At 36.4% G+C, this 14,152-nt stretch overlaps 1 protein-coding gene across 7 annotated transcripts in view; it reads left to right on the plus strand.

The window, feature by feature from the left end:
* Positions 1-14,152, plus strand: part of LOC105481810 (DDHD domain containing 1) — a 123,098-nt gene that overhangs the window by 91,313 nt on the left and 17,633 nt on the right. For all 7 annotated transcript variants that reach the window (XM_011741553.2, XM_011741554.2, XM_011741555.2 and 4 more), the window contains 2 exons: positions 1,940-2,046; positions 12,320-12,582. In XM_011741553.2, the coding sequence (XP_011739855.1) occupies positions 1,940-2,046; positions 12,320-12,582 (370 nt within the window). The remainder of the gene's footprint in view (positions 1-1,939; positions 2,047-12,319; positions 12,583-14,152) is intronic.

The following is a 14,152-nucleotide window of genomic DNA, read 5'->3' on the forward strand; positions in this document are numbered from 1 at the left end:
ACATGTAAAACAGTGTTATTTAGGATCATGATTTATAAGTAGTAGCAAAAAACCAGAAACTCAAATAACTCTAGAAAGAGAATGGATAAATTTTGATATAGGTATAGAGTGGCATATTATACAACAGTGAAAAAGAGTGGATTGCAGCTATATGCATCAACTTGGATGAATCTCAGAAACATAAGATTAGGTGGAAGGGTGCAAGCAAACCATAGATAATACCTCAGTTTACACAGTGGTCAGAATGAGGTAAAATACTTAGGCTCTGGCACATAGTAAATTCTGTAGAAGTAATTGGGTACAGTTATTAATATTATTGGACATGTAGTAAATCTATAAGGAAAAGGAAAAGCACAATTAATACAAACCTCTTACCTGTAGTTACTTCTCTCTCTGCTAGAGAGGCCTGTGATCATTTCAGAATATATGGTGGGTTTGTAAGATACTGGCAGTATTCTTAAACTAGATGGTATGAACATGTTTTTCTTTTTATGAATTATTCTTTAAACTGCCCATTCATAATTAAATACCTTTATTTATATGTGTCTGTATTTCACAGTAAAAACTTTTTTTGGAAATGCATTAAAATGACATTTGAAATATTTTCAGATCAGCATGGTAGTACACCTTTCACTTTTACAATTTAAAAATAGGTACAGCCTGTAAATATGTTGTACAACCACAAACAGCAACAATATTTCCCTTTACAATTTTGAAAAAAGAAAAAGAACTTTTGCTTGTCTTTGCCTTCCTGTTATTATTACATTGTATTAAAGTGGAAGAATAAATAAAATAACCTAAGCCAATAAAGTGAAAAGGAATAAAAGAAATTTTGTTTCACTAAAATTATATGCCTTCTGCTCTCCTTGTGCTTTCAAATCACAGTATTCATCCAAGTATAGTGCTTTGTATTTCTATAAGAAATGTAAAATTTTCCGTATCTCTAATAATTTTATTAGGTGTCTAATAGAATAATCTTTCCATGGTAGAATTTCCATAGGTTAGCATAACTCGTGGAAGGGTGTACTGGTTTGAAAATCAGTTTATGTAGCAATTTTTTTCAAGAGAGTAAATTATACCACCTTTATCTTGTTTACTGATAAAATTGCTGATTTATTTGCCTTTGTGCATATTTGTGATCTGACAGTTCTTGCCCACAGAATCTTTGGCTCACTAAAGATAGATGCAAATTGTAGGATGACTTTTTGATTTGTTGCTGGTTGCCACCAGTGGCTCTAGGCAGTCTACATGTGTATTGCCAAGCTGAAGGTGCATAGATCCAAAAAACAGGCTAGGTGCATGCCTCACAACTGTAATCCCAGCACTCTGGGAGGCCTAGGCAGACAGATCACTTGAGGTTAGGAGTTAGAGACCAGCCTGGCCAACATGGTAAAACCCCATCTCTACTAAAAATACAAAAAGTAGCTGGGCAGGTGACATGCGCCTGTAATCCCAGCTACTCAGGAAGCTGATGCAGGAGAATTACTTGAGCCAGTGAACCGAGATCACCCCACTGCCCTCCAGCCTGGAGGACAGAGCAAAACTCCATCTCAAAAAGGAGAGGAAACAGAAAAGGAGGTACAAAAAGACTTGGGATTGTGTTTTGACACTTGTTCTAAAATATGTGGCCTCGTTTTGCTCTGGGTACCCCTGAATTTCATACAAAAGCCATAATATACAAAAAAGGGTGACGCTTTATAGATTTGATAACGGCTTTCATCCTTTAATGTTTCTTTTCATCTCCTGTTTTGTCTTTTACTGTTTTTTTCTTGTGGTATTTTACAGGAAGGGAAGATTCATTAGAGCCAAAGCTGGTCTTGAATATTTAAATGTTAAATAGTTACTATTTCAGGCAATGTAATTTTCTTCGCTATTATTTCCATATAACAGAGACTTTCTATAAGTTCAATTTACTTGGTTTTTTTGCTTGTTTTTGTAGACACTGTTGATTCCATTACTCCTGACAAAGTACGAGGTTTAAGGGATATGCTGAACAGCAGTGCAATGGACATAATGTATTATACTAGTCCGCTTTATAGAGATGAAGTAAGTATCATGATTATCTTGCTGGTGGGTATTTTTTAGTGATAACTTACAAATGTCCTGAATTTTTACATTTTTTTAAGCAAATGAGAAATTACAGGAATTCATTACAAATAGCCTACTTTTAATAAATTTGATAGTCTTCAAACAAGACATTAGGACCGTTAATGAAACAGATAGTCTCAGGTGGGGGACTGGTTAGAAAATAGCTCTTTGAGAAGTAACAGTGTTCATAAATCTGATTATATCTGTGACTGTTGTCTTCACAAAAGAGTTTTAGACATAAAATGTCCTTTACAATTTTTGTATATGATGGACGTTTATTGCTTCACTTCTGTAATGAATTCGTACAGTTTTCAAATGGTAGTGGAGCCGATGCCTCCCAAGAGTAACACTAGGGCAAGAGGTGAAGGTTTATTCAAGAAGATGAGAGAATCTCCACCAAATGCATTTTGTCACTTTATTGATAAGAGGGAAAGGAATTCTGTTTAGTAGGAATAACTAACATTTGTTAATTGCCTAACGTGTTAACTTGTTTAATCCTTATTTTAAAAAATCCTGTGAAGTAGGTATGATTAGTATCCTCATTTGAAGAATGAGGAAACTGATACCAAGAGAGATTTTAAGGCTTGCTCATTGTGTCTCGCTTAATAAGTGGCAGAGCCAGTATTTGAACCCAGGCAATATAGCTTCACAGCTTACACTGTTTACCACTTCTCTCCTCTGTGTTCATGAGATAGCCAGTCTCTCTGTTATTTATTGGCTGATTATTTTGACTTTCCTGGGCCTTTAATCAGTAAATATTTAGTGAGCCCCTACTCTGTGCCAAACACAGGCTAACAGGGGGCCACTTTACTGCAGACTCTTACCCTTCATTAGCAGGGAGACAGGGAAAATGAGTACAAGTGTTTGAAAGTAAGATCTGTCACGTTGGTAAAATTTATTTATCAGGAATCCCAGGTAAGATTTGATAATATTTATGTATACTGAATCAGCTGGCTAAAGGTGTTTTGAACTAAGAATATGGTCTACATGTTTATTGAAAATGTGTTTATTGAGAACTATATATAAGATACTGTACAAGGATCTTGTATAAGGGGGAGTCTCTGCCTTCAAGAAAGGTTAAAATATTACAATACATAGGTCCATATTTATGAAATGTGTGGAAGGAAGAGAAATCTATGGAAATTTTTGCAATTACTCTTTTTTTCCCTCTGAAAAAAGCATTTAGGCTTATTGTTATAGTACTTAAGATAACTTACATTTCCATATTTCATCATAGTCATATGTGGCCCCAATTTTTGTTCTAAAAACCATGCAGTAGAAATTACTTTTTGCAAAGTGTATATGGGCTCTAGAGATAGACTGCCTGATTCCAGTCCCACTGTAACACTTAATTTCTGTATGGCTTCTCTGTCTGCAAAGTGGATATTCTAACAAGTAGCTACTTCATAGCATTCTTGTAAAGATTAATTGAGGTAATGGTTATATTAACATGTGGCACACGGCAGTCAAGAATTACTATTATTACAGGTACTATAATATCAAATCATTTTAGTTTTTGAATTCTGAGTAAAATTCTTCAATGCTGAAACAGACATGTTGCTGCCTATAGATACCTTTGCTTTCATAAGAGAAAGAAGGGTTTGATGTTTTCTGTGGGAGCTTTTTTTAATCAATTTTTTTAATCTAAAAATATTCCTAACTAAGCTTTGAAAAACTAAGTATGGAGTGGAGCCTGACAGTAGGATTTTGTGTATATGTTTTCTGTATAAAGATCTTAGATTTCTTAAGGTTCCATAACCTATAACTATCTTTATAATAGACATGTAAAGTATTTCAGAGTTAACAGGTTTATTGTTTTATATGTATTAACTTATAAATGTAATTTGCCAAATATTTTCTGAGCACATTTTGACACATTTTGTTTTTTTAAGCTAGTAAAGTGGCATAGACTTGGCAAAGGAATAACAGATAGTGTTGTTTGTGTCTCATTTCTCTCCAATATTTTTATGTTCTTGAGGATGAAAAAAGGAAAAAACAGTTATATCCCATACCCCAATTCTATCTTTATAAATTCAAGTGAGCGATAACAAAGTTCTAACCCAAAATAGTGTTAATAGGAATAAAGAGAAGAGATAGATTCAAAATATGATAGAATTAAGTGGTCTTGAAATGATTTGTTATGGGTGATACAGGAAGGGAAGAGACAGATGATGCTTACAATTTCTAGCTTAGGCAACTCGTAGATGGTTCTGATATTAACTATAAATGGAGGAAGGGGAAGCAGATTTTTGTAGGGGAAGAGAGTAGAACATAAGGAAAATAATGAATTATACTTGTAAATTTTTGGTATGTTTACGATTCCCTTCTGGAGTTGTATAGCACAGACTATAATATTAGAAGTGAAACCAGTGAGAGTGCAGGGAGGAGGATATCAGAGCACATGTTACCATACGCATACACATACCTGCATATATATGGCTGGTGGTACCCCTAAGAGGGCTCAAAGCTCTGGTCATTGGCTAGTGGTGACTGAGCAAATGGTCACTTTCTGTAATGCTCTTACATGTGGAAAGATAATTGTCCTCAGAATGGAACTGAATAAAATAGGTAGTAGGAAGAGGGAACCAATGTCTATGATAAATGGGGGGCAAAGGGAACACCTGGTCCTTTGAATTAGTTTGTCTTTTGATCCAGATGAATTTCATGGGAGAGCATGAGAACTTGTGACTGAAATTCATCAGCAATCTTTAGCAGTGATTTTCAAACATCCCTGATGAGAATCATTTCTATACTCATTAAAAATAACAGCAAAAATAAACCCAGGGTAGGGGTGGCGGGTACTGGAATTTGAGGGTATCATTGTAAATTCAACAATTTCTAAAATATGTGTGTGTGTTGTGAGTATTACTTATATATGTAAGTGAATATGTATATATGCAGGCATACCTCAGAGATACTGTAGATTTGGTTTCAGACCACCGCAATAAAGTGAATGTCACAATAAAGCAATAAAAACAATAAAGCAAGTCATGCAAATTTTTTGGTTTCCCAGTGCATAGAAAATTATGGTTATGCTATACTGTATTCTGTTAAGTGTGCAACAGCATTATGTCTAAACAAGTATACATACCTTAATTTTAAAATACTTTATTGCTATAAAATACACACAGACATGAAGTGAGCACTGTTGGAAAAGTGGCAACAGTAGATTTACTCAGCGCAGGGTTGCCACAAACCTTCAATTTGTAAATGCAGTGTCTACAAAGTGCCATAAAACAGGGTATGCCTGTTCACGCATGTACTTCCTAACCTTGCCCACCGAAGTGGCCAATAAGCAAAGACACCCTAATCGAGCACACCTAGCACCCAGATCTCTTCCTCTAGCACTATTATTTCCCACTGAGGAAAATCAGGGTTCCTCAGGAAAATGGCTGATTCTGGGGCTGGAACAACTTGTTATGACAGAAGGTAGGAAGATGCTCAAAAGAATTATGGGGTAGGTCACAGGAACACAGTGCCAAATTAAGCAGCTCTCACTGGCCAAATCTGGAACAATTTGAGCACCAAAAGTATTATTTATAAATCATTGAAAAAATTATTAGAAGTTCATATTGACTATAAATAAATACATGGGGAGAAAGGAGAATCCTTGCTTACAGTAGAATGCCAAAGGCCAGCTGATGGAGGGAATCCTGGAGTTGGAAAACCATTTTACAGCTATCATGGTAGGATTAGGTAAGAGAAGACTGGACACAAATTGATGGATACTAAATTGAAGGCAGTATTTTGATGAGGAGCAGGATATTTACATGGTCATAAAGTATATCCCCACAAACTGATTATTCGTTTAAGAAAGATCAACAATAATTATACACTGGAGAAATCAAGCAATACCTAAACTGGGTATTCCTGAGGAGCAGATGGACATTATGCACCTCTGGATATGACATACAGAGGAGAACATATCACTTATACAGTATTCTGACAATGAGGAAACATCAGACAAACACAAAATGAGGATGTTGTAATAAAAAGTAGGAATGACACTGTATTCTTTAAAAATATCATTATCAGGCTGGGTTCAGTGACACATGCCTGTAATCTCAGCCCTTTGTGAGGCCAAGGTAGGAGGATCATTTGAGCCCTGGAGTTCTAGACCAGCCTGGACAACATAGCCAGACCCCGTCTCTACCAAAAATAATTTTTTAAAAATTAGCCATGTATGGTGGTTTGGGCCTGTAGTCCCAGCTGCTCGGAATGCTGAGGCTAGGAAGGATTCCTTGAGCCTGGGAGGTCGAGGCTGCAGTGAGCTGTTCTCACACCACTGTACTCCAACCTGGGTGACAGAGTGAGACCCCATCTCAAAAAAAAAGAAAAAGAAAATCAGTATCATAAAGGCAGAGTGGCTGCGGAAAATGTTCCTGATTAAAGGATGCTAAAGACACATATAGCTAATGCCATATCTAAATTGAAGAATTTAGGGGTAAAAGACCGTGACATATATAATATATCCTCAAATGATTCCCAAAAAAGGTGAGGGTTTATGTGTTTATCATAGAAACAGAACAAGTGAATAAACCAAGTGGGAGACAATGCTAACAATATGTGAACCTGGGTAAAGGTTATATGAGTGATCTTTGTGTTATTTTTATTTTGCAACATTTTCTATATTTGAAATTATTTTCAAATGAGAGGTGGCCGTGCCGGGCTCGGTGGCTTACACCTGTAATCCCAACACTTTGGGAGGCCGAGGCAGGTGAATCACCTTAGATTGGGAGTTTGAGACCAGCCTGACCAACATGGAGAAACCCCATCTCTACTAAAAATACAAAATTAGCCATGCGTGGTGGCAAGTGCCTGTAATCCCAGCTACTTGGGAGGCTGAGGCAGGAGAATGGCATGAACCCGGGAGGCGGAGCTTGCAGTGAGCCGAGATCGCGCCACTGCGCTCCAGCCTGGGTGACAGAGCGAGACTCCGTCTCAAAAAAAGAAAAGAGGCCGGACATGGTGGCTCATGCTAGTAATCCCCCCAGCACTTTGGGAGGCCGAGACGGGCAGATCACTTGAGGCTGGAAGTTCAGACCAGCCTGGCCAACGTGGCAAAACTCCATCTCTACTAAAAATAGAAAAATTAGCCAATCATGGTGACAGATACCTGTAGTCCCAGCTACTCGTGAGGGCAAGGCAGAACAATCTCTTGAACGCGGGAGGCGGAGGTTGCAGTTAGCCGAGGTCACGCCATTGCACTCCAGCCTGGGCCACAGAGGGAGAGCCCATCTCATTTAAAAAAAAAAAAAAAAAAAAGAAAAGGAATAGTTTCCCAGATCTCCCAGAGATTCTCATTCAGTGGCTCTGAGATGGAGCCTGTGATTTTGTATTTTTAACAGTTCCCCTACTTGATACTATCCCAGGAATTCTGGGAAAACACTGCTTAAGGCATTGTGAAGAACAAAAGGGATGCTTCCTAAGTGAGAGGAGGGCAAACTTTTTTTTTTTTTTTTTTTTTTTGGAGACAGGGTATCACTGAGGCCGGAGTGCAATGGTACGATCTCAGCTCACTGCAGCCTCCGTCTTCTGGCCTCAAGTGATTCTTATGCCTCAGCCTCCTGAATAGCTGGGGCTACAGGTACGCACCAATACACCCAGCCAGTTTTTGTGTTTTTAGTAAAGACAGGGTTTCACGATGTTGCCCAGGCTGGTCTTGAACTCCTGACTCAAGTGATCGTCCCACCTCAGCCTTCCAAAGTGCTGGGATTACAGGTGTGAGCCACTGTGCCTGGCGTATTCCTATTTTTAAAAAGAGAAGTTGATTCTGTAAATTAAAATCCATTAACATGAGATTGGTGTTAGGCAATATTCTAGGATAAATTATTTAAAAGTATATGTTTCCTTAGAGAAGGAATGATTTGGAGTAAGTCACATGCCTGGTGAATGAACATTGTTTGGTTTATTGGTGAGGCATTTTAAAGAGCCTTTTCCCCCCTTCTTCTCTGAGCCTTTGTAGTCAAATAGATGGAGATTCAAAGCCTGCCACTTCTATAATCCCAGCACTTTGGGAAGCCAAGGCAGGCAGATCACTTGAGGTCAGGAATTCGAGACCAGCCCGACCAACATGGTGAAACCCCGTCTCTACTAAAAATACAAAAATTAGCCAGGCATGGTGGTGCACACCTGTAATCTCAGCTACTCAAGGGCTGAGGCAGGAGAATCACTTGAACCTGGGAGGCGGAGGTTGCGGTGAGCTGAGATCGCACCACTACACTCCAGCCTGGGTGACAGAGGGAAACTCCATCTAAAAAAAACAAAAACAAAAACAACGACAACAACAAAACCTGCCACTTAACCAGCTCTGTGTTCTGAGATCAAATTTCTCACTTTCTTAGCTTCCCGACTTATAAAATGGGATAAAATATGTAGATAAAGTTTGTCATTAGGATTAAAGATGAAATGTGTATAAAGTTTCCAGTACAATTCATGGTCCTTAGACATTCAAGTTATGATTGATTATGTGTATATTTGTATTTATGTATTACAAGGGCCACCATATTTTTAATAGACTTATTCTGTTAAGTCTAAAAAGTAAAGGTCAGTGGATAGAAAATACGGGAAGGAACATGTTTGTTTACTGTACGGAGCTGTGTAGTAACAAAGCTGTCTCTAAAGATAGAAGTGGACACTTTAAAAATGGAGATATGCACTAGAGACTGAGTGACCATTTCTCAGGGATGCTACTGAAGGGACTCCTAGCTTCATAGCAGTTTAAATTAGATCATCGCTGAGGTCCCTTTTAACTCTCACATTCTTACATGCTCATGGAAGAACCCTAATTAATGGTTTTCCTAATAATTCCTGAAAAGTCATGGTTAGGGGAAAAGTTGTGTATATCAATCAGTACTTCTCAGATGACTTTCTGAGGACCAGCTTAAAAAAATCAACCAAAAAAATTAATTTCAGACTATCAAGAGATCATCAGAGAGCCTTTGGCCCTTACTTCAACCCTAAAGTAACACAAGGAATCCAGAGAGAACTGTACATCTTGTGTAAATCTGAACTCTCTTTTCTTTTTTTTTTTTTTTTTTTTTTTTTTTTTTTGAGACGGAGTCTCGCTCTGTCGCCCAGGCTGGAGTGCAGTGGCCGGATCTCAGCTCACTGCAAGCTCTGCCTCCTGGGTTCACACCATTCTCCTGCCTCAGCCTCCCGAGTAGCTGGGACTACAGGCACCCACCACCTCGCCCGGCTAGTTTTTTGTACTTTTTAGTAGAGACGGGGTTTCACTGTGTTAGCCAGGATGGGCTCGATCTCCTGACCTCGTGATCCGCCCGTCTCGGCCTCCCAAAGTGCTGGGATTACAGGCTTGAGCCACCGCGCCCGGCCCTGAACACTCTTTTCAATAGCTTTTAAAAATGAAGAATTATATAGAGAATTGTCCTAGCTGTATCTTGACATTATTTGAATTATTTAATTGATATATATGACTAGAACTCTCTAAATTACATTTTCTCATCACAATTTCTTGAAGCAGGGAGAGCAAAGGACTAACTCTATTCCTCAGCCATATTTTGTGTGTTTTGACTCAACTCTTGAAACTCCCTGGTTTTTCCTCCTTATGTTCATTTCCTTCATAAATTTTTACTCTTGAGCATTGGTCATGGAAATTAGAAATTGTTTTAAACTTTTAAAAAGCTATCCAGTGCTTACTGTTTAAGAGGTTTGCTGACTTGATTAGATCATATTGTAGATCTAATAGATAATAAAGTTAAGATCCCAGGGTATATTGTTAATCTTGGCTGAGATGTCCCAAATGAATACAGTTGGTCACAAAGGGATCCTAATTGGGAGAATATAATTGGATCAGAAACAAGAAGGAAAAGAAATTCCAATTAGAGTAAACTTGTTGGATACAACATAGATATGAATTTCTCCTTTCACTGATGAGCAGATGAGATACAGAAGCATTTAGAGGTAGTACAAAGCTGTTTAAAAAGTTGGCTTTCAGAATCATAATGTCTGACCACAGATGTCCCATATATATGCATAAGCAATAGAAAAAGAAAATGCTACCATATCCAGATATGCTCTAATAAGGAAATACAAAGGACATTTCTATTCAAGTGTATAATTATTAAAACAGATGACATCATCAGCTCTTCAGAAACTGTCCGTGCTATGCCTCATTCCATAGTGAAATATTTTAGTATCAAATAGACTTTCTCTGCATTAGATAATTTGATCTTGTTTTTTTACCCATATGTGATTGACAAACTAATGAAGTATTTGGTGTAGTGAGAGATGTTTTAAAATTTTTGAATATGAAATAGGTTAATTACTGGTAGTGTTATTTCCTTTTTAAAAAAAAAAAACTTTAATATGGGAGTAGGCTGGTATTTTATAAAAACAAAAAGATTGGGTACGTTTTATCAGAGTATAAAGTATGTATCTGTTAGTGCTTTGAGATTTACATGGTACAAGTCTTAAAATCAAGGTCTTCAAAAATAAAAACGATTAAGAACTGTTGCTTTTAAAGGAAATTATTTTATCTAAGTGTTAGCCTTCTCTGTACCTACCTCATGTAGATTGTAAATCAGGAAAATAATGAAATTTTAAGGATTGGTTGATATTGTTATCAAAGCCAAATCCAAAGCATATTATAGCTCCCTTCAAACAGCAATATAGTATTTCACACTGCATATTCCTGAATCTATATTAATTAGAGTTTTACTTACAACCCGTGTCTTAGAAGATGTTTATGTACATTGCCATTAAATCAGTAGTTTCTAAGGTGTGGTCCTCAGGCCAGTAGCATCAACATCTTCTGGGAGCATAATGAAATGCAAATTCCCAGGCCACATCTCAGCACTTCGGGATCAAAAAGTCTGGGATGGTACCTAGAAATCTGTATTTAACAAGCCCTCCGGGTTATTCTGATACATGTTGCAAATTGGAGAACCATTGCACTAAAGCGTGTAATTCTTTTTTACTTCCTGATGAAAAAAAGAGTCTAATTAAAATAAAACTTTGGCATTTCTCTCTAGAGAAAAGGCAGCTTATCATCCTTCCACATGCTGCAAGCTTGTCTTATCCTTTTCTTTCTTCATCAGCTGAATATATTTCATCAGACATGATAGTTTCAGAGCTTTGACTAGACCTTTAGCTTTAACCAGTATTGCATTGTGAAGCTCTGAGATGTCAACAGAGACCATCATCCCTTTATTCATGTCACTGCTAACCGTGCCAATCATAAAGTACATAAAGAATGATTTTCAGGTTGTATCAGCAGATAAAGAATTTTCAATAAAAGTTGATAGTGGCTAGTTTTCTCTTGAGACATAGTAACAAGCCTGAAAATGGAAGCAACAAATAACTAATATTTATATGTCAGAGTAGCAGCTGGTATATTAAGAAGTACTGAAATGAGAAATTGAACATCCAGCAGGAAATTCATAATCAAATAGAAGTAAGCAGTGGTAGGAAGAAGAGAAGACTGCCTTAAAACTCAGGTCAGGGCCCAGGATGGGTTTGAGTAACAAGAGATCCTTATTCTGACTTTATGGAATATTTTAGTAGTATTTGTTAAAGCTTAATTTCAAAGAAAGCAGTTTTAAAAAGAAAAATTACGAAAATACTCCCCACATTATTAACCTCTAAACTTAAAATAGCCCTGCTTTCCAGACATAGAAAGCAACTTTTTACTTTTATATCTGTATTGCCAACTTAGTGGGAATTTTGAAATATCCAGTAGATGAACTTTAGTTTTTTCTTCAATCATACAGTGGCCTTTTATTATATTACTCTATCTAAAAGCACAATAATTTATAATATGTTAGTATACCTATTATCATAAGCCCAGATACTCATTTTCTGAAATTTACTGACTAAAATCTGCAAGGTACAAAAATTTAGAATTGCATGTAGGTAAGTTACAACAAAAAAGAAATTTGCAGGGGTCTTTGAAAATCTTACTGGTATCTGCGTAGAACTTTGGTGTTTTTTTTTTTTTAATCTAGGGAACTACTGGCTTATACAGTTTTAGGTTTAAGGACTACAAAAGGATCTATGTAATATCTGCCTATATTCTTAGTGATGATATGGATTATAATAGTATGTATACCTTCATTCCTGCAAGATTTTGAAAGACCTAAGTTAATTTTAATAACCTAGGTATGTTTAATCAGTAATGTATGTTTTTCTACCTTAATGTATTTGAGTTTAGAATAAGTGTATAGTAGTCAGTGCCAACTCTAATATGATAATGTTTTCTTATTTCAAACAGCTAGTTAAAGGCCTTCAGCAAGAGCTGAATCGATTATATTCCCTTTTCTGTTCTCGGAATCCAGACTTTGAAGAAAAAGGGGGTAAAGTCTCAATAGTATCACATTCCTTGGGATGTGTAATTACTTATGACATAATGACTGGCTGGAATCCAGTTCGACTCTATGAACAGTTGCTGCAAAAGGAAGAAGAGTTGCCTGATGAACGATGGATGAGCTATGAAGAACGACATCTTCTCGATGAACTCTATATAACAAAACGACGGTAAAATATCCTAATCTTTTGAAAACTTTTTAAATGTCTTTATGGAATTACTGAACCTCTTAGGAGAAAACTAAGAATTTCATGATAAAGAAATAATGCATTGTTTAGGATACAACGATTACTACATAGCATGTGTAATCAAGCTAGAGACTGTTGATTTTCGTGCTAATTACATGCATTTTCCTGTAGCATAAAATAAATTCTTTTGTTATTCTCCTTGTTTTCCTTTCATCTTTTCTTCACAATTTGTTAGGAGTGAAATTTAAAACTTATTCCAAGCTTAGTCACTGCATAGAATCCTTATTGAAAATGTTTACCAGTTTATAATCTTTCGTAGTTTTACTGACCTTTCGAGGTGGGTTTCTACCTTTCTTATTGTTCTGAAAATAATTTTTAAGCGCTTTTTTTGGCAAATATTTTTTTTACATATGTTATATATATAAACATAATTATATTTGTTACATAATTATAAATAGATTTTATAATTATTTAATCATTTGTGGCCTTCCCGATACTATCTTTTAATTATTTGCTACATTCCTATCTTCATCTCTAGTTACATGCCTTATCTTCTTTGTTCTCTTTATCTGATTAATTCTAATATAACAATGAAAAATCATTCATTTTGATAATTTACTAGCATATTAAAACAAATATGCTAATTGACTAAAAGTTTTACTCGTTTTGTTTTTGTCTTATAGATGTTAACTAAGGATTTCATTTAGAATCTTAAGTACCGTAGGCTAGACACATAAATATAGCGTCAAAATAATTGATAGTTTTGAAATAAAATGTCATGTTTGGCAAGACTGGAGCAGCATTTTAGATGTATAAATCCAGTAAAACTTTAAAAAAAAAAAAAAGCATGGAAAATAACAGATTTTTTGGGGGGGGAGACGGAGTCTTGCTCTGTTGCCCAGGCTGGAGTGCAGTGGCACAATCTCAGCTCACTACAACCTCTGTCTTCCAGGTTCAAGTGATTCTCCTGCCCCCGCCTCCCCAGTAGCTGGAATTGCAGGCATCTGCTACCACGCCCGGCTCATTTTTGTATTTTTAGTAGAGATGAGGTTTCACCATGTTGGCCAGACTGGTCTTGAACTCCTGACCTTAAGTGATCCACCCACCTGAGGCACCCAAAGTGCTGGGATTCCAGACACGAGCTACTGTGCCTGGCCAAGTATAGCTTTAAAAAATAATAATAATAATAATAATAATAACTTAATTCCATATTTACTAAATGTAAGTAGCTATGAAACATTGTAATTGAAAATGATGTTCATCACAGAGAAGGGTTAGACTATGGTTCACCTGTATTTTGGACAGTCATAGTTGTTAAAAAAAATTGAAGTAGGTCAGGAGGCAATGAAATGAAAAGATCTCTAAAGTCTTAAGTATAGAAAAGAGAGATAGAACAGTATATATGGTATTAACCATTTGGTATAATTTTTTTAAAGGTGTATATGTGCTTGTATGTGACTCACATTTTACTACAAAAAAAGCTATTAACAGCAGGTATCATGACAACTGGGGGTACTTTTACTAATTATTTCATAAATTTTTATACACTTTC

The sequence above is a fragment of the Macaca nemestrina genome, chromosome 7 (genome assembly GCF_043159975.1).
Source record: "Macaca nemestrina isolate mMacNem1 chromosome 7, mMacNem.hap1, whole genome shotgun sequence".
In the NCBI taxonomy this organism is placed as follows: domain Eukaryota; kingdom Metazoa; phylum Chordata; class Mammalia; order Primates; family Cercopithecidae; genus Macaca; species Macaca nemestrina.